Source organism: Morchella sextelata (genome assembly GCF_020137385.1).
Source record: "Morchella sextelata strain SCLS chromosome Unknown scls_4, whole genome shotgun sequence".
Classification (NCBI taxonomy): Eukaryota; Fungi; Ascomycota; class Pezizomycetes; order Pezizales; family Morchellaceae; genus Morchella; species Morchella sextelata.
The window spans coordinates 1,214,509-1,236,967 of NW_025408619.1; the positions used below are offsets into that span (position 1 = coordinate 1,214,509).

Below are 22,459 nucleotides of genomic sequence, written 5' to 3' on the forward strand. Positions count from 1 at the left end.
CGATCCTCGAATTAAGGGTTTGAGTAGAGTACAGCTTACCCCGCTACGTGTATCTATTAGCGGAATTAAACCATACTTGCGAGCTCGCGCAGGTTTGGGTAAGCTACACATTGTACGTACATGTAGTGGAAGCCAAGAGAAGCCAAGCACCGATGACACAGCCTGGTCTTGCGGTCTCCAAAGCCCTGCCGTCCTTCATCTTCATCTTCTTCGTCTTCCTTCTTTCGTTTCTTCTCCTTTCTTCTCTCGCTTCCTCACTCTCCATCCGCATCACCGCGCTGCTTTTTTCTATTCTCATCCACCACACACACGGTAGCTCCACTAGCAAGGTTATCTCATTCACTGATGGGGCCCTACTAAGCGACGTGATATTCTTACCACACAGAACGGCAAACAACGTCCACTACATGTAAATACTTGTCGCAGTCCCATCGGTACCTCCAGCAACAGGGCCGCTCCTAACACCCCACTAACCACACCTCAGCCTTGCATCGACTGGACACTCCCAACGGAGAAGGGAGAGAATTCACCATCTATCTAGGACACAAGAAAAACAGCGGACGCAGATTCACAAGGCGTCACTCGCATTGGCCCGGTAGGGGCAATAATTCGCAATCATGATTTGTCATCTGACTGGCAGCACTAGCTTCGAGAGTTGAAGGGTACACAAGGACTTGGTAGGCTCGAGAGGGGCGGCATATAGGGTCTCGACGAGACAGAATTACTGCGGATTTTTAGTTGTCTAGCTAAACGGCGGGCGATCGAAGAGACCGAGCCTCCCCTCCCCTCTGGGGTGAAGAGGAGCCGTCTATTGGGCTGATGGCATAGGAATTTATAAGGCCACAGCCGAACGAGAAAAAAAGAATGTGATGGGCGGTGGTCTATAATACCCGAGATTAGGACCATCTCTGCTATATACGTAGCATGCGTATCAAAAGACTTTCGTATCACTGATTTGCAAACAGGCTCGATCATAATTTCTCACTCGAATGTGTAAGCCTATTTTATAACTCTCGTCTAAGGCTTGTACGGATATCTAAAGCTCCGAGAGTGTCTAGCGGATTGACACTTCGAAGGGTATGTCGGGGTTAGAATTAGTTTGTTGCCAGATCGACTTTAACATACCCTTTGGAGTGTGAACGCGAAATTGAAACAATGGAGCTCAAAGAGGACGGAACCTCGATTCGGATGATCCTGATTCTGAAAATCTGGTGCACAAGCACCCCGCTCAGTTAAAACCAGCACTTATTTACAATGTCTTATGCCAAATGAGAAGCTATCTCGGCGGTAGGCTAACTTCTTTTAAAGATATGAGTGGAGTAATCTGTTATCAAGAACTGAGCTCGCTCTAGTTTCTCACGCACATATACCTAAAATCCCAAATGCCTCTTCAAAAAGTCCAACGACAGCTCAAAGGCCTTCACCAGCCCCTCGCCTTGCACCACATCAAAGTGCGCCCCGGGGATAACCCCCCACTCTTTCGGTCCCGTCGATTTATCCCACACCGGCCGATACATCTCAACCGAACGCTCATCCACAAGCATCAACCACGGCGTCGGCGCCAGCGTCGGTAAAGACGACTCCATCTGGTACCCCCGTACCCAGAAAACACTCTGCAAGGTCAGCTTGTTCTCCCACTGCGGCGTCACCTCCGCCTTCATCCGCGAGTAGAACTCTGCTCCATCCGGCGCCGCCATGAACGAAGTCTTCTCCGCCTCCTGCATATCCTCCCCCACCTCCGGCGAAACACGGATATATTCGGGCTCGCTGCCGCCAACCCGCGCTATCCGGTCCGCAAAGATGCGGCGGTCCCAGGCGTCGCGGTCGGGGTGCGCCCAGTTGAGCAGCCACTCGCCGTTTGTGAGTGAGGCGAGCGAGACAACGGCTTTGACCCGGCGGTCGAGGGTGGCGGTGCGGACGCAGTGCGCAGAGCCGTAGCTGTATCCGAGGGCGGCGAGCTTGGTGGGGTCCACTTGCTCGGGAAGACTGAGGAGGTAGGTGACGGCATCATGCACGTCGGATTGCTGCAGGTTTGGGTCGATCTCGTGCCGCGGGGTGCCTGAAGAGGTGCCGAAGTTGCGGTGGTCGTAGAGGAGGACTGAGACGCCGTGGGATTGGAAGTATTCGGCGAGGGTGTCGAAGTACCATTCTTTCAGGCAGGCAAGCTTACGAGTGTTAGCCGAAAGTGTGTTACGTCAAGGGAGGGAGGATACTAACTCCGTGGACTAGGATAATTGAGGGTGCATTTTGGCCTGTGGGGTAGAACCAGCCGCGGAGGGTGGTGCCGTCGAGAGTCGGGAATTCGATGTCGCGGCGCTTTGGGTGTGTCATTTCTTATTACTTTCTGGAGCTGGAGATGTGGGATCTCTGTGTGCGGGTTGGTTGGAGAGGCATTGTGGGGTTTATATACTCAGATGCTCTCTACTACTGTATGGATGTGGTCTGGTTGATGTTCACTGCTACTACCCGATTCGGAAGTGCAGCTGTGGGTAATCATTGGCTCCTGGAGCTACCGTCGCACAGAAGAAAGATGACCGGAACGTTCGGAGCTCTACAACAGCTTCAGGGATTTACCGCCAAAACTCGAAAAATTGGCTATCTCCGTCCAGGGATTACCACTTGAGTGATTGGTTGAATGGCATCGATCTGCACCAGAAGTTTCCCGTACAAGTAATTTTGATCTAGCCAATTTTTCGAGTTATGGCGGTAGTAGGCACCGTATCCGTATAATCCCTGCGGGTTGAGGGTTCGTGATCGTTTGATTACTTGATTAGATATTATACAGATGGGGGTAGTTATATGCAGCTTACAATTAACACTGGGTTAGTTGCATCATCATTCGTAATATTGTAGAGCTTCACCTTGGGCTGCTTGGGTGTGCTGGTCTATTATAACTACAGCTTAACTACACACAGCTTTGGCCATTGGGGAGCTTTGTGGTGTATGGCATCCTATATAGTGCGGTACGGGCACGGATACTGGTCGTTCCGCAAAAGCAAATATTACTTATTGGGGGAATGGGATCATGAACTACATTTGCGTGGGAAAGGTCTACAAGATGTGTATGGAATGATGGGCTCTGGGTGCTGACTGCATGCACTTGACTGCATGCACTATCCGTGATGATCGAAGCTGTGCATGGAATATCACTCGACTGATAGTCATTGCGGTGGTGTAAAGAAATAAATAATAATATATGACAACTTGGCCTTCTCAATACTTTTTGTAGCATCTTTTAGAGCTGGGGGCGCGCCACACGGTCAGAAACCGAGAGATAGGGTTATAGCTCATCCCCCTTCCCAGTTGGTTTAGTGGTGCTAGCTGTATGCTACGCCTTGCTAGACCTCTGTTTATTACTACACCGGAAGATTTGTGCAGACCAAAGGTCGGATCTGAAAAGTTGTAGTTACCACCCACGAATATGTTGATATATAGACCCTACGCTGAGTCCTTCTTGCTCCTTTTATATTACTTTGCACGGGAGAGGGGAAAGAGGAACAAGGCTAATTAGGAAAGAGCGTGGTCAAGAGGAGGGGCAACAACTACATAATTTCAAAAGCTTTCTCTCGGCTCATCCGGCAGCCGTTTGTGTAAAAGAGGTTTGGGAAGGGGAAAGGGTGTTTCGACAAATTATTGGAGGGCACTGCTGCCAAGACAGGAGGCTGACTGTGCTGTAAAGAGTCACCGGCCGAGTGATAGCCTGTGACTCGAGCACGAAAACATACGGTAACCCCGGGAGAGGGGTAGTTAGAGAATACATTAGGCGGGCGAGGCGCCATTAATGTTGGAGGCATGCGCACCTATTACTAGTCACTTATGTAAGTTTTGTGGTCTTAGAGCCCCCTTAGTGCTAAGGTGGTTTTGGTACACGACAAGCCGTCTTTTCTTTTACCTCTGCCTTTATCTCCCTTCATCTCCAATGAAGCATAAACAGGTGGTACAATGAGCGTCCTCCAGGCATCCCATTTCGTGTTCTCTTTCTCAGCTACGCGGGGATAGTTCTTTCCCCCAACTTATGGTGGGGTTGCCTGGGCGCTCCTGTTCCCGCACTGTCTCTTTTCATCTCTTCCAGCAGGATGGAGACACGATTATTAGATGTCAGTACTAATTTCTGGAGTCTAGTGTCTGAGGAGCTTGGGGAATGATCGCTTCCCTTCTTTGCCTTGCTCCCATCAAATTTTAGTTGAGCTCCTCCCTCCCCTCCGGTTATCGTAGTTCGTTTCTGAGTATCTCATGGTCAAAGGATATGAACCACTTAAAGACAGTATGTAACCGACTTGGCGCCCCGAGCAAGACAAGGCAAAGTATGTAGCTATTGCTTTACTTTTACTCTCTCTCTCACTAGGGAAATGATCATTCAGCCTTCGAGCGCTATATATGCAAGATAACGAGGCCACACTACATATTTACCCCCCGAACATCAAGGGCTGTGGTTACAGCGCGTTCTAGAGTTTGAAATCTGTCGAAAAAGCAAGCATGCTCTCCGCTTGTTGTGCAGAAACAATTGACTTTCCCCCAAAGTCAAATCCTTCAGGGGGTTTGCCCTGGGGAGACACTGTGTTTTAAAAGAAAAATGAAAGGAAACCCAATTGTCTAAAGGCCTCTGAGGTAACTGCACGCAACCTCTCGGAATATGTGTAAACACTACTACCGTGCTCAGTCCAAAGAATGGAACTGCTGGCTAAACCTTCCCTCTCCCGCTCGCACCTGGCCAAGGGATAACAGAAAAACATAACAGCTACGTCAAGCCCATAAACGGAGGAAAAAACCCAAAAATAAAATGTGGAAAGAAAGAGACCTCCTATAGTTGGTGGTATTTCTTTACAGCTGGATAGGTAAATACCTAAGGCTGGGCTGGATGTTGCGCTTGCATATACGAGTGAGATTGTGTGATTCAGCTGCAGCCGAGCGGCGAACGACACATTCGAGCAGGACAGGAGTAGACGAAATCATAGGGACATATTAACCACAGAACTATAGAGATTTTTACTCAAGAGCGGTGGCCGGTATCGGACAGTTTATGGATTGATATGGGGCAAGGCCATCCATGGTTCTGGTCCCATTTCACAAGAAAATCCTAAACCCCTTAGCTACCGTGAAATCTATTAGAGTATCTTTCCCCAGTTTATCAACTCACTAACTCACCGTCGTACTAAATACCTTTCCCTTAAACTTACTAACTACCCTAAACCTTCAGGCTCGGGCTTATAACCATTGAAACAATAATGTTCAGCCATAACCGTCTCATTTTAATAGCTCAATTTAATCGATAGTTGCGTCTTTAGGTTGGGCCAATTCATTTAAACGACATCGACAAAACCTACAACGACAAAACCTACAACGACAAAACCTACAGCGTATTGTATACCGGCATATAAGGGCTTATGAATACTATTCGAGGTTTAGGCCGGGGAGAATGTAGTAGAAGGACTCAGGTTTAGGAGCTTGGAAAACTGATAGGTTGGTAGGCTCTTATATATGGTTATTTATTTGCTCCCCAGCTGTTGATAACCTGTTCTTTTTTGCTTTTGTCTTGAGTTCTGTGCTATCTGTCTCTACCCAATACCTACGTACTTTCCTTGTACCATTTGCAGGTACATACATGTTGTCATCCGTGTAGTATGTCACTCCCCGTCCCTCTCGCTGATGACACCGTGTAGCCACAGACGAAGATCTATCTCTCCTTTATTCCTAAACGCGATGTATTGTAAAGTTCAGGGCGAAGATCACTCTCTCAAACCACAAAACATGGTTCGAAGGCCTACCAATCAAAGCAACGAGCGATAGTAACATTGTTTTTCATGCTTGACTTGCTCCCCTTTTTAAATTTACGCCCGCAGCCTTATTATGGCGGGCTTCATACGACTACGTCTGGCTAGCATTGGTCACGCAAGTACCACAGCAGTGATTTAAGCCTCGAACCTTAATGAGTAGTCTTGTGTACTGACAAAGTTTATCGATTGAGGGCTACATAGAATAGGCCCCTGAATAATAACCCTATATCTTGGGTCCGCCTCACTGCCCCTTGATTCGCAAGACGAGTGCGAGTAAACACTATATTGTTGAGAAGTTAAATTTAAACCTTGTGCTAGTTACTAGGCGTCCAAGAGCTCCTTCTCCAACATTTGAAACGGCAGGGGTGATCTATACATCTGAAATCTGGCATCTTCATCTCTCTGGCAGTCATTCATAGCATCGTTCCCCTGGATTGGACTTGGGGTGCATTTAGGCAGTCACGATGAACATCCATATGCCCATGTAACATCAGATCATACAGATCAGTTGCATCAATTTATCCAATGGCTCTTCTATATGCTTGGAGCCGGAGTCAATTATATGTGCTCTGTATCTAATCTAGCCTAGGTGCGATCCAGGTTTCTGATCAATTAGAAAAAACCTTGAGTCACGACATCGATCTCTATGTATCTGCAACCATACTCTAAAGTAGAGTAGAGCGCCTATCATAGAATGGGCCTCACATTTGGAGAATACCATGCATGCCAGAGCACGGGACTACCGCGCGCAGCGCACAGACTATTAAATTGCAACCATCGATCACAACCCCTCACTCGCCCCCCACACCACCCGCGACAGGCAGAATCGCAATCACGATACCCACTCCAACTTGCCAACTCCTCTCTTCCCCCAACGCCAATTCAAAAAAGCGGGGGAATACGGTACTCTACTTAATTACACATAATCCGATCTGCGGCGACCACGTGCTGCCGATCGCGAACCGTGTCTTTCTAATTTCTTCTTCCTCTTGCTTTTGAAACAACCTCTTACTGCTTTTTTTTTCTCTCATTTTTTTCATTTTTTTTTTCTTTTCAGGTTTTTGGCAATTGGGGTTTGAACCATCGGGCGTGGATTTTCTTGCACTTGTGGTGATGGGCGGATGGTGTTGCCGGGGGTGGCTTGTAGCAGTGGTTTTCTATGGAATATCATGGATGGGAGTGAGTAGATACTTACGCACCATAGCGGAGCAGTTCTCAGGCAAGCAGAGAAGATGCTTAGACAAAGTGTGCAAGTGAGTGGATGAGAAGTCAATTCAGGCAACCTGGCTCTACTGCCAAGTGGTGGACCCTTTCACTGCTGATCTTCCAATATATCCTCGGGGAGGGAGGAAGGCGAACGTCAAACTCATCCCTACCGCCTCGCCGCGCGTGGCTGTGTCGAGGTTATGCAATGTTATTGACGTTCGGGCCCCGGTTATTACTCCACAGGTGTCATGTGTGGGTGTGTGGAGGTGAGAGATGAGAGGCGAGGGTGGTGGTCCCCATTGGCGAATCAAAGTGCAGAAACACACCCACGAGGAGATCTACAGTCGTGCCTAACTTCTCGGCTTTTGGATGTTGAGGCCCTGTGGGGAGAGGACATGTTCTGTCGTGTTGTTTGGACCGTTGTGCGGAGAGCGGAGGGATGGAAGTACGATAGACGGGGATTTATGTTTGTATGTGGTGGTTGTGGAGAAGATGAAGTAGAGAGAGCGAGAGGAAGAGGCAGATGGAATTAGCCGGCGTAGGTACATGATGTATGTAGATGTAATTTGTATGTATGTACTCTAGGCGCACGGACATTGAGGCTCAAATTGGGTTGGCTGGGCGGTCAGCACTTATCGGAGTTATGCTTGAAGATGTGTATTTTTATATTCTATCTCTGGCGCACTCCACCTCTCTCTATCTCTATCCCGTCGTACAACTCTACCTCTTACCTGCACAGCCCGAGAGAGAGCGAGAGAGAGTGAGAGAGTGAGAGAAAGCAAAGATAGCTATCTCTATCTACCTCCCTAACCTATCTCGAGGGCAAGAGATAGAGGATTGATAGATTACAGATTACGGCTTCCTTTCAAACCTAGTGTGCGTGAAGGGGGAAGAAGGGAAATGAAAATTATCACAAACACAACCGATACCCGCCTTGCTCGTCGTCATGTTCGTCCGGCCGTCAGTCCGTAACTACATACCACCTACATATGCCATCCATACCTTACCTGTACCTACACCTACATGTCGCTCTACACTTTACTTTACACTCCCCCCCCAAATCCCTGTCGCTTATCTATAGTACTATTATCTCCGGAAAATCCCTCTACTACTACTCTGGTGCGCGTGCGGTGGTTTGAAGGAAAAAAAGTGTAGTTTACCGAGTCATGAAAAGGAAAAACGTTCCTGTTTCAACCGGCAATAGCCAGATAAGACCCGGTGCTTCCGTTTCGTCCGGGATAATTGACGTCCACCGCTGCAGGTGGGTTTTTCTTGGTCTTGGTCCTGGTCTCGGGCTTGGGGGTTTAATTTTTGCTTGCTTGTCTTTTTTTGTTTTTGCTTTTCGGATTCGGGAAAGAGCAGGTTTTCGTTTTTGTTTAGTCGTGGGCATGATGGGGGATGAGGATCCATTTTGGGGGGGGGGGGGGGGGGGGTAAACGGTTCTTCACCATGGACGCCCCGGGAGTTGGTTGTGGACCTTTGGGGATGGAATGGATGGGGATGGGATGTGAGGATCGACATACGTCACACAGCGAGCTTTTCTTTTCTATTACTCTCCAAGTGCTGTTGTGTGTCTGCGCCGCGTGTCTGTGGAGAGACAGAGACCGTGGGCATGGGTGTGGATGTGGATGGATGTGGATGGATGTGGATGTGTGGATGTGTGGATGTGTGGGGGAATTGAAACGCTTGGCTAGCACGTCTTAGTGCTTCCTCGTTCTTCCTGAGCAGCAGCACCGCACAGAACTCTGCACGCTCTGCACACTCTGCACGCTCTCTGCACTGCACTGCGCTCGCTCTTGCGTTCTCCACGAGTGGGGATGGGAAGGGGAAAAAAAAAGGTTGTTGGGTGGGCGGGCATGGCACTCACTCACTCACTCACTCACTCACTCACTCACTCAATTTCTTCACAACCTAACTTGACTGCCTGCCTGCCTGCCTGGACTGTCTGGACTGCCTCACATATATATCCTTCCTGCCTGGCCTGCTCTGCTGCTGCTCTTGGGACTACTAGGTACTTACTACTCTAGCTGGAAGAAAAGGAAAGGCATTCAGGCGGGCAATTCTTGTTCCTTCTTTCTTTCCCCGAATTCGTTAACCGTTTGAGTACTTTTACTCACGATACTGCTTCCGCGTGGAGATTATCCAGACATATATATATATATCTGTCCGCCACCCCACCCGCCTACCTCTCCAATCGGCATTCTATAATCTATTCTATCCTTGTCTCGCCACACGCACCTTACCTGTGTTTGGACGGACATAAATAGTATCGAGTCGACATCGGCCTTTACCACGTACTGCTGCCGTCACCCTGTTCGTTGCGCCGAGTACTTAAACTCCGCGCCGCCCATCCTCCTCACGACCCGAATACTCACAGCCAATTCGAATATCACTCATAACCCACAGCTCAGGCCAGGACAAGCCAGACTCACCACCCACCAACTCCAATGTCTCCCCTCGCCCCCAAGCTCCCCACCCCCATCACCATCCCCCCGACCTCCCTCTACACGCACCCCACCCCCCCGCTCACCCCCCTCACCCCACACCCTCTCACCGCCACCCCCGCCCCGCCCCAGCACCTCCTCTCAACCCCCTACACAGCCAAACTGGGCTCCGGCGCCTGGTCAACCGTCTACGCGCTGACCCCCCAGCTCGCCGTCAAGACGCCCTCCAACCCCTCCGCCCTCCCCATCCTCCACGCCGAGGCCTCAATCCTATCACACCTCACAACGACCCTCACCGCATCCCCGCCGTGCATTGCGAGAATCCACTACTACGACCCCAAGACGGCGCACCTGTACCTAGACCACCTCGCCGCCGGCACGCTCGAGTCCCTCGCCCGCGCCGCGCCCGCCACAACAAAGACCAAGACCCAGCGCGGCGAACCGGTGCTGGGCTTCGCGCAGTGGCTCTTCCTGGCGGAGCGCCTCGTGGCCGCCGTGCGCGCCGTGCACGCCGCCGGCGTCGTCCACGGCGACATCAAGTGGGGCAATGTCCTGCTGCGCCCGTACGCGGGGGGTGATGAGGTGTGGGATGCGTACTGCGCCGAGAACCCCGGTGCGGCGTTGATGGAGCCCGTGCTGTGCGACTTTTCGAGCGCGCAGCTGGGCGGCGGGGGCGGCGGCGGGGGGGAGGAAGTGAGTGCGGTGACGACGGGGTTTGCGGCACCGGAGGTGTTGAGGGGATTTTTGGGCGGGGGGGGCGCGCCGTTGAGGGGGAGTGCGGATGTGTATAGTGTGGGTATGACGCTGCTGGCGGCGGCGCTGGGGAGTGAGGTTTATGAGGGCGTGAGGCATGTGGGGATTTATGCGAGGGAGGGGGATCCGGTGGGGTGGGTGAGGGGTGGGGAGAGGGCTGTGAGGGTTGCGAGGGGGGGCGTGGTGGAGGGGGTGGTGAGGGGGTGTTTTGGGAGGGGGGAGGAGGGAAGGGTGGGGTTGGAGGAGGTGGCGGAGAGGGTGAAGGTATGGAAGGGACGGTGGTGGGAGGAGGGACGGGGGGGTGGGAGGTGGGGGTGGTAGTTGTGCGGTTTATTGGAGTTTTCCTGCTTTAGGATTGTTGTTGGGGGTGTATTTTGATGTTGCTTTCCTGCGTTTGGGAAGGGTTATTTGGTCGTTCGTTTTCTTGTTTCCTTTGTGTTGTGGGTTCCTGGGGCGTGCTGGTTTGGGTAGTCGGTTTGGGGGTTGGGATAGAAGGGTATGCGTAGTTAGGTTAGACTTTGGGTTGGGTTCTCTTTTTTCTTTTTCTCTTGAATCTTCTTTCTTTTTTTTTCTTCCTTTCTCTTTTGTCGACTGCTTTCCTTCATTGGGTCGGTGTTTTAGACCGAGTAGATCATTAGACGGTTGTTTTTGAAGGGGTTTGCATCTGCATCTAGAGCACTGGGTTGTCGTCTGCATTTCTAGGTACTGGGGATTAGTATCAATATTATTACTATTATTGTTAGTAGCCAGGAGCAATTGGTAGTAGCAAGTGTTGGCCGTTGGTGAGAGTTAGTAGCGGTAGTGATAGCCATTGGCGTTGGTGGTAGTTTGTAGTGATAGCCATTCATTGGTGACAGTGTTGGTACGTAAAGTAGTGATAGCAAGTGTTATGTAGTAGTAGCTAGCAGTGACAGCCAGGAGCTATCAGTGGTAGCTAGCTAGTAATAATAGTCAAACACTATCAGTATCCCAGTATCAGTATCAAACAGCTGTTAGTAGCAGTCAGTGTTAGTAAATAGCCAGGAGCTAGCTAACTAACTAGTCCGCAACATTGAAGCCCGAATACTAAAAAGCCAATGATTATAATTACGATTTTACTTGACACCCTTACCCCCAATTACCCCAATTACCCCCCCTCTGCCCCTAATTCCCTCCCATAACCCATTAGTACCCCATCCCCCTTACACCTCTCTCCCCCCCCCCCCCCCCCTCTTCTCCCTCCTCTCCTACACCCCTCCCCCTTTCTCCCCCTTCTCCCCTCTTAATCCCCCCCCCCGCCAACCCACCCACAACCCGCTCATACTCCCCCAACCTCAGCGCCCCCGCGCCCCACAGCAGCAGCGCCGTCACCACCAGCTCCTCGCCCACAGGCGGCGTGTACCCGACCACATTGACCCACTCGCCGTCGCGCAGCGACCCCGGCGGCAGGCTGGGCGCCACGAGGCTGATGTCCACGGGGATGGCGAGGCGCGAGGGCGGGTGCGTGAGGTGGACGAGCGGGGAGGTGGGGTCGTGGGTTGTGACGCTGGGGTGGGTGTTAGTTGTGGTTTGTAGGGGTGGGAGGGGAGGGATGGGGTGGGGCATATGGAGGGGGGAGGGGGGGAGTACCAGCCGAGGAAGCGCACTTTGGTGTTGGGTTTTGAGGGGACCTGGTGCAGGAGGATGAGGTGGGAGCCGGGGGTTGCGGCCATTGCCAGTGCTGTTCTTGGTGGTGGGTGGTGAGGTGTGGTGAAGCAGTACTGTAGATTGTTAGATTGATGTAGCTGAGACCTAGAGGATCATACTTAGAGGACCGAGTACAAACACAATTATAATGTAGATTTCAGATTGATTGACCCACTCAACTGCACACCCCTCCCCGCTCCCAGAGTCTCAATCCCCCCAGTACCTCCTCCCAGTACCTCCTCCCAGTCCTATTATATCACATCCACAATCCCACCCACCAATCGCCCGCCGCACCACTCGCTCCCGCCGCTGCACGCTCCCCTGCGCGTGCATGCCCCACGCAACCCTAACCCAGCGCCAAGCCAAGCACCACCTCGCACGCTCGGCCATTCCCATTTCATCCGTCCGTCACTTTCTTTCCCCAGCGACGACAGCGACGACAACAACGGCGGGAGACAACAACCCCCCTCCCTCTCTCTCTCTCACTTCTCTCTCACTTCTTCTTCTCACCACCACAACCACCCATTCTCTACAACTACATACATATACATATACACATCCACAACTACTTACTGTTCGCGAGGAAAAACACAGACAGCCACGAACACGCTGGTGAGACAGCAGCAGCAGCAGCAGCATCTGGCCCCGATGGAGAACAACCCGCCGGCGTCGGTTAGCGATGACGCGGTGATGAGGGAGGCGGCGGAGACGGCGGCGACGACGACGACGCAGCGGACGGAGGAGGGGCAGGAGCAGGAGGGGCAGGAAGTGAAGGAAGTGAAGGAATCGGCGGGGGTGGAGAAGAAGGAGGTGGACATGGGAAAAGACGGGGGTGGTGGTGGTGGTGGTGGTGTCGTTGATGCGCCCCCACCCCCGGTGGCTGAGGAGATGCTCCCCGCGGCACCGCAGCAACCGCAGAAGCAGGGCGAGGACACGCCGATGCGGGTGCCGGAGAAAGCGGGCAGCCCGGTGCCGGAAGTGCAGAAAGCGGAGCCGCCTGTGCAGACGCAGACACAGACACAGACACAGACACAGACACAGACACAGACGCAGCCGGAGGACCATCCAATGTCCGGAACCGACGATGCTCACCCACCACCCCCACCCCCACCGCCGCCGCCGCCTATACCAGAAGCAGTAGAAGCCGCGCCATTGCTCCCCGCTGAAGCCACCCCCGCGGCGGTAGTGCCCTCCCTCGACCCCCTCGACCCGTTCGGCCTCTCGCTCGCCCTCCCCGCCGTCCCCCCCATCCCCATCCCCATCCCCATCCCCATCGCCGCCGACCCACACCCCCCCACCACAACCACAACCACAACCACCGCGCCCGCCCTCCCCCCCCTCCCGATCCCCACCGCCCCGCAGCAGCCGCAATCGCAAGTCACCCCCTCTCCCGTCGTGCACCCCGGCGAGCTGCACGAATTCCTAGCCGACCCCGACCCGCGCGCGCGCCGCCGGTCCTCGCTCAACGCCGGCATCGCAGGCCTCGAGGAGCTGCGCAACCGCGAGCACGCCGCGTCGCTGCAGGACCTGGTCGAGTGCGCGGCCCACGTCATCAATGCGTTTGTGCGGCTGGACTTTGACGACGGCCAGGTCTTCTACGTGCAGAACTCGTCCGTGGTGTTTGGGCGCGCCGAGGGCGCCACCAGCAGCTCGTTCCAGCAGTGCGGGCCCGACGGGAGCACGGTTGTGGGCGGCGCGGGCATGGGCATGGGGTTTGGCGGGTTTGATCCGAAGACGGCGCCTGGCGCGATGAGCATGAAGAGGGAGAAGAAGAAGCGGAGGAAGAAGAAGGACGAGAACGCCGGTGGCGGCGACGGCGGCGGCGGCGGCGGTGGTGGCGGTGGTGGCGGTGGTGGCGACGATGTGATGAGGCCGCAGATGCTCCGTGGAGGGGAGGCCGAGGAGGAGGACGACATACCCGTCATCCACCTGCCGCTCAATGGCGCGGACACGCTGCCGCTGCCTCCGCGGAAGAACATCTCGCGGAGACATGCACTCCTGACGTACAACTTTGCCAAGCGCCGGTTCGAGTTCAAGGTCACGGGCAAGAACGGGGCGTTCGTGGACGAGGAGTTTGTGGGGTCGGGGACCACGTGGGTTGTTCCCGAGGCCGGCATGAGGGTCCAGATTGGCGGCATCGGCTTCAAGATTGTGGTGCCGGTTGAGCAGGGCGGGGGCCAGTTTGAGGAGAAGAAGCAGGAGCAGCCGGCACGGCCGCCACCAGGCAGAGGGAAGGGCAAGATGAGTCTGGCGTTCACAGACGAGCATGGCAACGAAGTCAAGACCGACGACTACAGCGAGGACGAGGACGAGGACGAGGACGAGGACATGGCCCAGATGGATGAAGAGGGCGACGGCGAAATTGACAGTGACGGGAGCATGGAGGGCTCGGACGACGAGGAGGACGAGGAGGACGATGATGAGGACGAGGAGGGCGACGAGGACGAGGAGGAGGAGGAGGAGGTCGAGGTCGAGGACGACGAGGCCGAGCAGGGCGACGCCGAGAACGAGGGCGATTCCTCGAGCGAGCTCTCGTCCTCCTCCGACGAGGAAGAGGAGGCCCCACCGCCGCCTGAGCCTATCATGGTCGAGAAGAAACGGGGCCGGGGCCGCCCACGCAAAGACGAGTCCGTCCACTCCCGGATTGAGGCGGAGAAGGCGCGTGCCAAAGAGCTCGCCCGCCAGAAGGAGGAGCGTAGAAAGAAGGAGAAGCTCGAGGCAGCACGCCGCCAGAAGGAGGCAGAAAGGGAGCGCGCTGCAGAGCGCAAGAGACTCGAGAAGGAGGAGCGTCAGCGTCAAAAGGACAAGCTCGCGCGTGAACGGGAGCGCGAGAAGGAGCGAGAACGCCGTGAGCGTGAGCAGCGCAAAGAGCAGCAGAAGAAGCTGCACCTCCCGCAGCCCAGAGAGGAGCCCAAGAAGGCGACAAAGCTGTACTTGCCCACGCCCGCCAAGAAAAAAGAGGCTGAAAAATCATTGGCTCAGCAGTCGCCAGTCACCAAGAAAGGGCCTGGAAGACCGCCCAAGCAGCAGCAACCACCGGTACCAGAACAGCCAAAACAGGACATGGAGGGGCAGCACGAGAACCACCATACATACGCTGACCCAATGGCTGCACTGGCATCGGCGACTGAATCGCTTTCTCCCCCTCCGCCGCCGCCGCCGCAGCAGCAGCAGATGATCCCCGAGCCGGAGCAGGCGTTCTCGCCGTCCAATCCCCTCATGGCTGTCGCGGCGTTCAATGCGTCAGCCCCGCCGATCGATCCCCAGCTGTACAATTCGGCCCCGAGCTATACGCCCCCGATCGCAATGCACCCACACGCCAACATCCACCAGGAGCCATCCCCTCCCCGTGGCCGTGAGCGCGAGCGGAAGGAGCCAAAGCCCAAGAAGGAGAAGCCGCAGCCCAAGAAGCGCACTCCATCGCCCGAGATCAACGAGGCCGACTACCCCCCGGAGGCGCTGCTCAAGCCCTCGGCCTCCTATGTCATTCTGATCCACGAGGCCATCTCCAACAGCGGCCAGCAGGCACTCACGCTCCCGCAGATCTACAAGGCCATCGAGCGCAAGTACCCCTACTTCAAGCTGCGGGTCACCACCACCGGCTGGCAGAGCAGTGTCCGCCACAACCTCGGCGCCCACAAAGCGTTCACCAAGGTTACGCGCAGCGGGAAGGGCTGGCTGTGGGGCATCAACGAGGGCGTCTCCATCGAGAAGGAGAAGAACAAGGCCAACATCGCCGCCCAGCGCCCCGCCGCATACCAGCAGCAGCAGCACCATCCGCCGCATCCACAGCAAAACATGCAGTACTATCAACAGCACCATGCGTCGCAGCAGCTGCAGGCCAACGGTCACCACTTCCATCCGCAGATCCCCATGTACGCCCCGGACCCTGCACACATCCCCCAGCGCCCGCAATACGCACACCCCTCTGCGCCCCCGCCGCCCCCGCAGGTCTACCCGCAGCAGCAGCAGCAGAGAATGCCGCCTATGCCATTAGCCTACCAGCCGCCGCCCCCGCAGCCGCAGCAGGTCCCCGTCCACAGGCCCCCGCCGCCCCAGCAGCAGCAGCAGCCCACGCAGCAACCCACGCAGCAGTTCCCGCACGCCCCCATCCCGCCGCCGTCGAAGCTTGCAGCGTCCCCGGAGATCATTGCCGCGATAGAGGTGCTCAAGAACCAGCTTTCGCGGGTCTCGTCGGACCCGGCAAGCAGGGACGCGTCGGGGCTGGATCCGAAGCTGGTCGTGCAAGCGCAGTCCGTCGTGCATGGGCTTATCAGTGGAAAACTCAAGAACGTGGGCGTCGAGGTCGTCAAGCAGCTCAGTAGGCTGCTGGAGGCGAGGGGCGTCAGGGATTTGAAGTCGCCTATGAAGCCGCAGCTTCCGGTTGCCGCGGCTGCTCCTGTCCCAGCTCCCACTCAAGCTCCGGCCCCGGCCCCAGCTCAGGCCCAGGCTCCGGCTCAAGCCCAAGCCCCGGCTCAGGCCCCAGCTGCCCCACAGGCACAAACCTCCCAACAAGCGCCTCAGCAAACACAGACTCCTCAGCAGGCGCAGAAGCCGACAGCGCTGGCTACGACTAACTATAAAAACCTGTCGATCGAGAAGAAGCAGGCACTGTACCGTGCACTGTTAGTGGCAAAGGAAAAGAAGGAGCGGGAAGCTAAAGAGGCTGCAGCAGCAGCCGCTGCAGCCGCTGCCGTCGCTGGTGGAAGTGCTGGTGGTGGTGTGAAGAGGCCGTTGGAGGAGGGGGGCAGTGAGCCCGTGGCGAAAAAGGTTGATTTGGGGACGACGAGTGCGGCGTAATAATGCATGTTAGTGGGACATTTGTATATTGGATTCTCTTTTCTCTTACCTTCCCCCCATTATTCATATTGAGGAAGATGAGAGTTTCTTTTCCTTCTTTCTCCTTTTCTTTTCTTTCTCTTTGTTAATTCTCCCTTTTTTTTTCTCTCTTCCGGATGAAATGAGTGATCGGATTTGCGTACCATATTTTTTACTTGCTGTGGGGTTTTTTGTGTGTGCTTTGTTTGGGTTCAGGGGATAACGGAGTTTGCTTTGGGCGTTTATCCTTCCTTCTTCTTCTCTATCTTCTTTCTTGTGTTGTGATTTTTTTCCCACTCCTCCCTTGGAGTCCTGACGGTAGTATTATCAGTCGTTTGTGAGTTTGTGGGGGGCGGGGGGGGGGAGGGGGACTGGGGACTGGGGGTGGGAATGGAATTGAATATTGCATCTGCGTTGTGTTTGGCTGGTTCGTTTGTTTCTTTTACTTACCTTATTGGCGGCTTGGTCTTGATTTCTTTTCTTTCTTGGCCCCCTCCCTTTTTCCTTTTTCCCTTCTTCTCTTCTCTTCTCTTTATTGGGTGGGTAATCATAGTGACACTTGATTCTATATTGTGGCTGGCTGGTCCTAAGTTCGAGGGGAGGCCGTTGTGAGGATAAAGATTTAGAATATAGCTAGAATATTTTGCTGAAGTCGTGAGTATCGGTCCGTTCTATTCTATTCTGTTCTATTCTGTTGCGCTCTACTCAACTCAACGGAAGAAGGGGAGAGTATCATGGTGCATATAGCCAGCTTGTGGAAAATACTTGTGGATCCTCGAGATGTAGTTGGCTGTGAGGAAAGATTGTCCCCGCGATGTTGATGCTGAATAGTAGTTGAGTTGGGGTCCGTCGACCGGCTGTGTTGTGTTTTTATAGGGTCATGGACTGTCACTCGACTGCGATCTACGCAGCTCGTTTGGTCATCGTATACGTAGCTCTTCACTCGTCTGGGTAACTCTCTCGATCCAATCTTTGGTGTGGCTACATGTACCGGTCTGGCCAGTTCCACTTACAACTAGGCCCTTCCGGCCACTGTACTTTTCCCTCAGCCGTATTCTTGTGGGCCTCCTTGTCGGAAGTCGATGTCACTCCCGAATCCGTAGCTGCGGCATCCCGAGGAACGCATAGCTCCCCCCTTCCCGTGGCAGGCTAAGACCACTCCCGCTTGAGCTTCGTTGTCCGATGTGTTTACCGTGGCCGCTCCCCATTCATTTCCGCACTTTGCCCCACCACTACCATCCCTACCAATCCAGACAACACCTTCTTGGTCTCCTGTTATCTTTCCCTTTTATTGCCCTACAGGAGGTTAGCCAGTGTGTCGTGATGTACGTTGTGGTAGATTGTCATGGCAGGGTTAGGTGTCCTATCCCTAGCTCGCTTTACCTCGCCCCCCTTAAGTATTACTTCCGGGGTGCTGAAAGTTGTGTGGGCGAGTGTGGTCTAATGGTAGACGCATCGTCAACGGAGGACACCGAGTGGGTTGAGTCCCCATGACCATCAGTAGGTCATGGGTTCAATCCCGAGGGGTGGGAGTCTATACTGGCGTTATGTGTAATAAATGGCACTCACCACCCTGAAAAGCATACTCTCCAGCAAGACTTTTTGTAAATTTATTGACATTTTTCTGGAGATTATTGGCCCTCCTCCTCGTAGGTTAAGTGTGATATCGATCAGATCTCTGGTCCCATAATCTAATCGTAGCTTGAACTATCTTTCTTTCACTCACCCCATATCTTGCCCTCGTCTGAACTACATGCATTACTGCCCCATCTAGTACGGAGATCAAGAAAGCGAGGGACTAGCTCTCTTCTCACGGATTCATCTATTGAGATCGTTGCCTCTCCCCCACTCACCCGCCGTCTTTCGTGATACTTTTCCCCCATATCGCCACTACTATCCATGCTCTTCTGCCTCCAGCTTTGGACTTTTCTTCTTCCTTTTGTTTCCACCACCATCTTGAGGGGCAGTCCCTTGTGATGGAAAAAGAAAGACCAGTTACGTGCCCTCTTCTCAAGAAATCATCTTCTTAAGATCGTTTCACTCCTCCTCGCTGCCACATTCTCCCTCTCGGATTCTTGCTTGAGTTGTTTCGCCCTGTTTCAGTCACTCCTGCTTTTGTTTATCTCTTTCATTTATCACTTTTACTTATACCATCCCTTCAAGATTGACCCCCCACCATCCGTTTACAATGCTGTCCTGAAGGATGGTCCCTCATGATGAGTGCGGAAACTGAACGTTGCAACTTAACTCACAACGTCGTTTATCCGTACAGTGATGGTAGGCATGACCAAGCTCACACCACAGACAGATCTCGACAATTAGCTCATTACTGCGACTCTTACCAGTTACATCTACAGTTACCATGAGCTCATCGGATATGCACCTCCCAATATTGAGTTGAGTTGCTCATGGGAGTTTGAGACTAGTGGACTACGAGTGATAAACCATGAAGATAAGTCCTGCTTTTTTGTTTGTTTGTTTGCTTAATTCATTAATTAAGATAAGTCCTGCAAACTGAAAGACTAGCACACACATTGGTATTAGAAGTGGAACGGTGTGCGGAATGCAATATATCCAGACCTTGGATTTATCTGGGGCACGGATCATGGCCGTTATCATGAAACTAGGCTGCATATACAAACAGTAGCCCAGACCTGATGCAGGTTGAGCCGACTCGAGCCAGCAGCAGCAGAGGTGCCAGAAGTCGAGTCACTGGCAGAAATTCGAGAGTGATACGTATGGGTGGACTACTACGAGTGAGAGATCATGAAGATATGTTCTGCAGCCCCGTAAGACCAACCACACACTAATATAAGGATTGGAACAGTGTATGGGGTACAATCGTTTCATGTCGTAGTTGGGCTTCGGTTTTGATTATAACAGTCGCCATGAAACACGTGGGCAGTAGACTCAACCAGTGTGACTTATCGTTTGGAAAGGACTGGGTTAGAAGCGTCCCAAGCCTGGCCCCAATTCAACAAACTTCGCCCCCGATCCAGCGTATGAGGGGGCACCCGGAAAACAACAATAAGGTAGTTATTCTCTACGTTAGAAGGGAGATCATTCTGAAGGCGAGAGTCGAGACTTGCCCTCAATAGCGTTAGCTGCTTACTTCGCTTTTAGCCCAATCTGCGGCGGTGCGTATGTTCTTTGTGGTGTACCGTACGTAAGCCGGAAGTGTATTCTGACATGTGGGCGCTCCGGGAGGGAGAGTAGTCCACACATTTCTCTCCCCAGACTAACATCTGACTACTGAGCCGGTCCGGAGACAAGGGCTCATCGCGAGCCACGTCTCTGGGCTGTGGGTTACTTTCTTTCAGACCCCGGGACCATGTTTGTGGTATTGTCTGTGGAGACAGGCAACACATTTCTTCCGTTGCTTCCTGGCTGTTGTCGTCGAGGGGCAAAGTAGAAGGTTTGTCCCGTGGGTTTCATAGGTCCAAGCTTTGCTACCTATGGGTGGGAAGAAAGAGAGATTAGACTTTATAGCCATGGGATAAACCTACAGCTATAGATATCTTTGCATGAAGGACCCACCAGTCTCGGCCCATTACCAGGACCGGGAAAGATGCGGACCTGAAATATTATCCTCCTGTCGACTCCAAGAATGTAATAGCCAGGGATGGGTTCTTGGCAAAGACTGTGGGGCTAAGGCCCGAGTGAGAGGATGTGATTGAACCAGGTCATGGATCATCAGTACCGCGTAGCGGGGAAGAGATCTACTTCCCTGTCCCCAGGTATCAATCCGTCAGGACCTTCCTTGGGCGTACACTTTCGAAATCACTGCATGTGCTTTCTGTGATATCCCGGGTCACAAACTTTATGTAGCCAACAAACTGCAAATCGTTACGGACTTGGCAAAGTTAAAACGATAAAACTAACAGTTCTGTTTCCAAACTTTATTTGACTCCTCATGTATACTTCTCTACGCCCTACGCCTCAAGTTGGTTGCTATCTATCCTTATTGAACGCAGCTCCAGGCACACATACAACACTCTGAATTTGACTTCTTGAATGTTGGGTCCATTTTCCAACCCGGCCACAGCCTTAAAGTGCATGTGCCTTGCATCGACCTGAAGTGCAGTAACCATATCCACGCGGAGTGAGACCAGCTGTCAACCTTAAGGGGGCGTGCAGCGGACTATTTCCTAATATGCAGCAAAGATATATCGACTGAGTCACAGTAAGTATGCTGGCAGTGTAAAGAAGTGCAATAACCATAATTCCTCACAGATACCCTTGAGACGTCTAGATTGGTCAATAGCAAGATGCCAGTACGTCATTAACGGATAGATGTGGAGTATTCACTGAGGGCCGTTGCCTAAACATTTTCCGCAGAGATCCCGGAGAAGTCTACCCTGCCGCAGGGCTGATACGTGTCCACCCGGGTTTCAGGTTCAATAAGGCACTGGACCGAGAAACCCTAACTAACTCCTGGTCGATTATCGGTGATATATATGTATGCCTGCAGCTGTGTTAGGATTTGCGTTTTATATGCGCGCTTATGACCGTTAACTGGAGTATAGCATGGAATGTCGCGGAGGATCGTACCAAGGAAACCTCGATCTTGTACGATCGACCGGTGCGTATTTAAATGGGCTAGACATCGGTACCAAGGTTTATCCTTCTTGTCTCACATAAGTATTCTAAGTTATTCGGGTTGTTAGGGCGTCCAATCCGAGGAACAACGATGATCATTTCCAGTTGAACGACAAACAACATGTAAGGCGAGAAAATGAGGCTGACGGAAATAATAGGACGACAAATTTTGCTAAAATGCACAGTACAGGAGCAACTGTCAAAAGTCTTTTAAGAAACAGATAATACTCCGGTTAGTTATGTGGCTTTCGAACGGACAGCTCCTGTTAGTTAAACCCACCTTATCGTTTCTTCGAAAGTTTGCACTTATACATACACAAATCTTGGAGCCATGAGCCAAAACTTCACGCCTTTCCCCCTTGTAAGACCAAACCTTATCACTTATCCTATACCAGCGGAAGGGATAGAGTTGGAAGTTCTGCAGGAGAACATTTGTTTCTTCTTGGCCCGGAAGCATATGCTCGTATAAATCTCAACCAAGTATCTCTTCTGAATTCCTCAACTTGAACTTCTGAAATACTTGTGTTTTAATCAGAGGGGTGTCAAGGAATATATGATTACGGCATTAAAGCCCTTTACAAACGTATGCCCTAAATCACAGATTAATTACCATATCGACTCCCATAAAGCTGACTATTTCACCTAGAGCCAATTGAACGACCTTCGGGCTTTCTCGGCAGAGTTGATTGGACATATCTCTGAGAACTTTAAGCCCCAAACCTATCATCATGCAAGCCCAACATGCATACATCAAACCTCATACTATACTAGTGGAGAAGTGAACGGCCCTGACCATAGGGATCGCAGAATGGCAAGCTTACAGGCAAAAGGAGCATTGATTGTAATTTTGAGCACCTTATTCGCAATTTTCTGACGGTTTCAAAGCTAATTTTCCTCGCTAGAATCTGCAAATCTCATATCCAACGATACACAATACATATATCACTTCAAGTACTGATCGTGGACCGTGTAGTCACTCAGTAAGCTTTTAGTATTGCGTAGAGTCTGTAAATCGATAAACTAACAGTGATAGTGTACCAGGCTATGACCTTCGAGGAGCATGAGCCAAGAAATATCGCGCGAGCGGCGTGGTCAGTCAGAGAGTCACCAGAGTCTAGCTATACTTTAGAGGTATTTAGTTGAATCCAACAGGTAGTTAACATCCTCCCAACAGTGATTTCCAGTATGCAACATACGCTC

The 22,459-nt window shown here is 52.6% G+C and overlaps 5 protein-coding genes across 5 annotated transcripts; 3 read left to right on the plus strand and 2 right to left on the minus strand.

The window, feature by feature from the left end:
• Positions 1-1,370: 1,370 nt before the first annotated feature.
• H6S33_010232 (uncharacterized protein) lies at positions 1,371-2,331 on the minus strand (the record flags this gene model as incomplete). Its single annotated transcript, XM_044841595.1, has 2 exons — positions 1,371-2,165; positions 2,218-2,331. The coding sequence occupies 2 exons, from the start codon at positions 2,329-2,331 to the stop codon at positions 1,371-1,373; spliced, it is 909 nt and encodes a 302-aa protein (XP_044697375.1).
• Positions 2,332-9,427: 7,096 nt separating this feature from the next.
• On the plus strand, positions 9,428-10,498 carry H6S33_010233 (uncharacterized protein; the record flags this gene model as incomplete). The annotated part of the gene is made up of 1 exon (XM_044841596.1): positions 9,428-10,498. The coding sequence occupies one exon, from the start codon at positions 9,428-9,430 to the stop codon at positions 10,496-10,498; it is 1,071 nt and encodes a 356-aa protein (XP_044697376.1).
• Positions 10,499-11,303: 805 nt separating this feature from the next.
• H6S33_010234 (uncharacterized protein) lies at positions 11,304-11,868 on the minus strand (the record flags this gene model as incomplete). The annotated part of the gene is made up of 3 exons (XM_044841597.1): positions 11,304-11,320; positions 11,464-11,702; positions 11,786-11,868. The coding sequence occupies 3 exons, from the start codon at positions 11,866-11,868 to the stop codon at positions 11,304-11,306; spliced, it is 339 nt and encodes a 112-aa protein (XP_044697377.1).
• Positions 11,869-12,490: 622 nt separating this feature from the next.
• Positions 12,491-16,642, plus strand: H6S33_010235 (uncharacterized protein; the record flags this gene model as incomplete). Its single annotated transcript, XM_044841598.1, has 1 exon — positions 12,491-16,642. The coding sequence occupies one exon, from the start codon at positions 12,491-12,493 to the stop codon at positions 16,640-16,642; it is 4,152 nt and encodes a 1,383-aa protein (XP_044697378.1).
• A 3,931-nt stretch (positions 16,643-20,573) lies between these two features.
• On the plus strand, positions 20,574-22,307 carry H6S33_010236 (uncharacterized protein; the record flags this gene model as incomplete). Its single annotated transcript, XM_044841599.1, has 12 exons — positions 20,574-20,603; positions 20,825-20,843; positions 20,913-20,934; positions 20,999-21,119; positions 21,187-21,242; positions 21,328-21,382; positions 21,445-21,524; positions 21,589-21,739; positions 21,807-21,842; positions 21,906-22,100; positions 22,162-22,239; positions 22,293-22,307. The coding sequence occupies 12 exons, from the start codon at positions 20,574-20,576 to the stop codon at positions 22,305-22,307; spliced, it is 858 nt and encodes a 285-aa protein (XP_044697379.1).
• Positions 22,308-22,459: the final 152 nt, after the last annotated feature.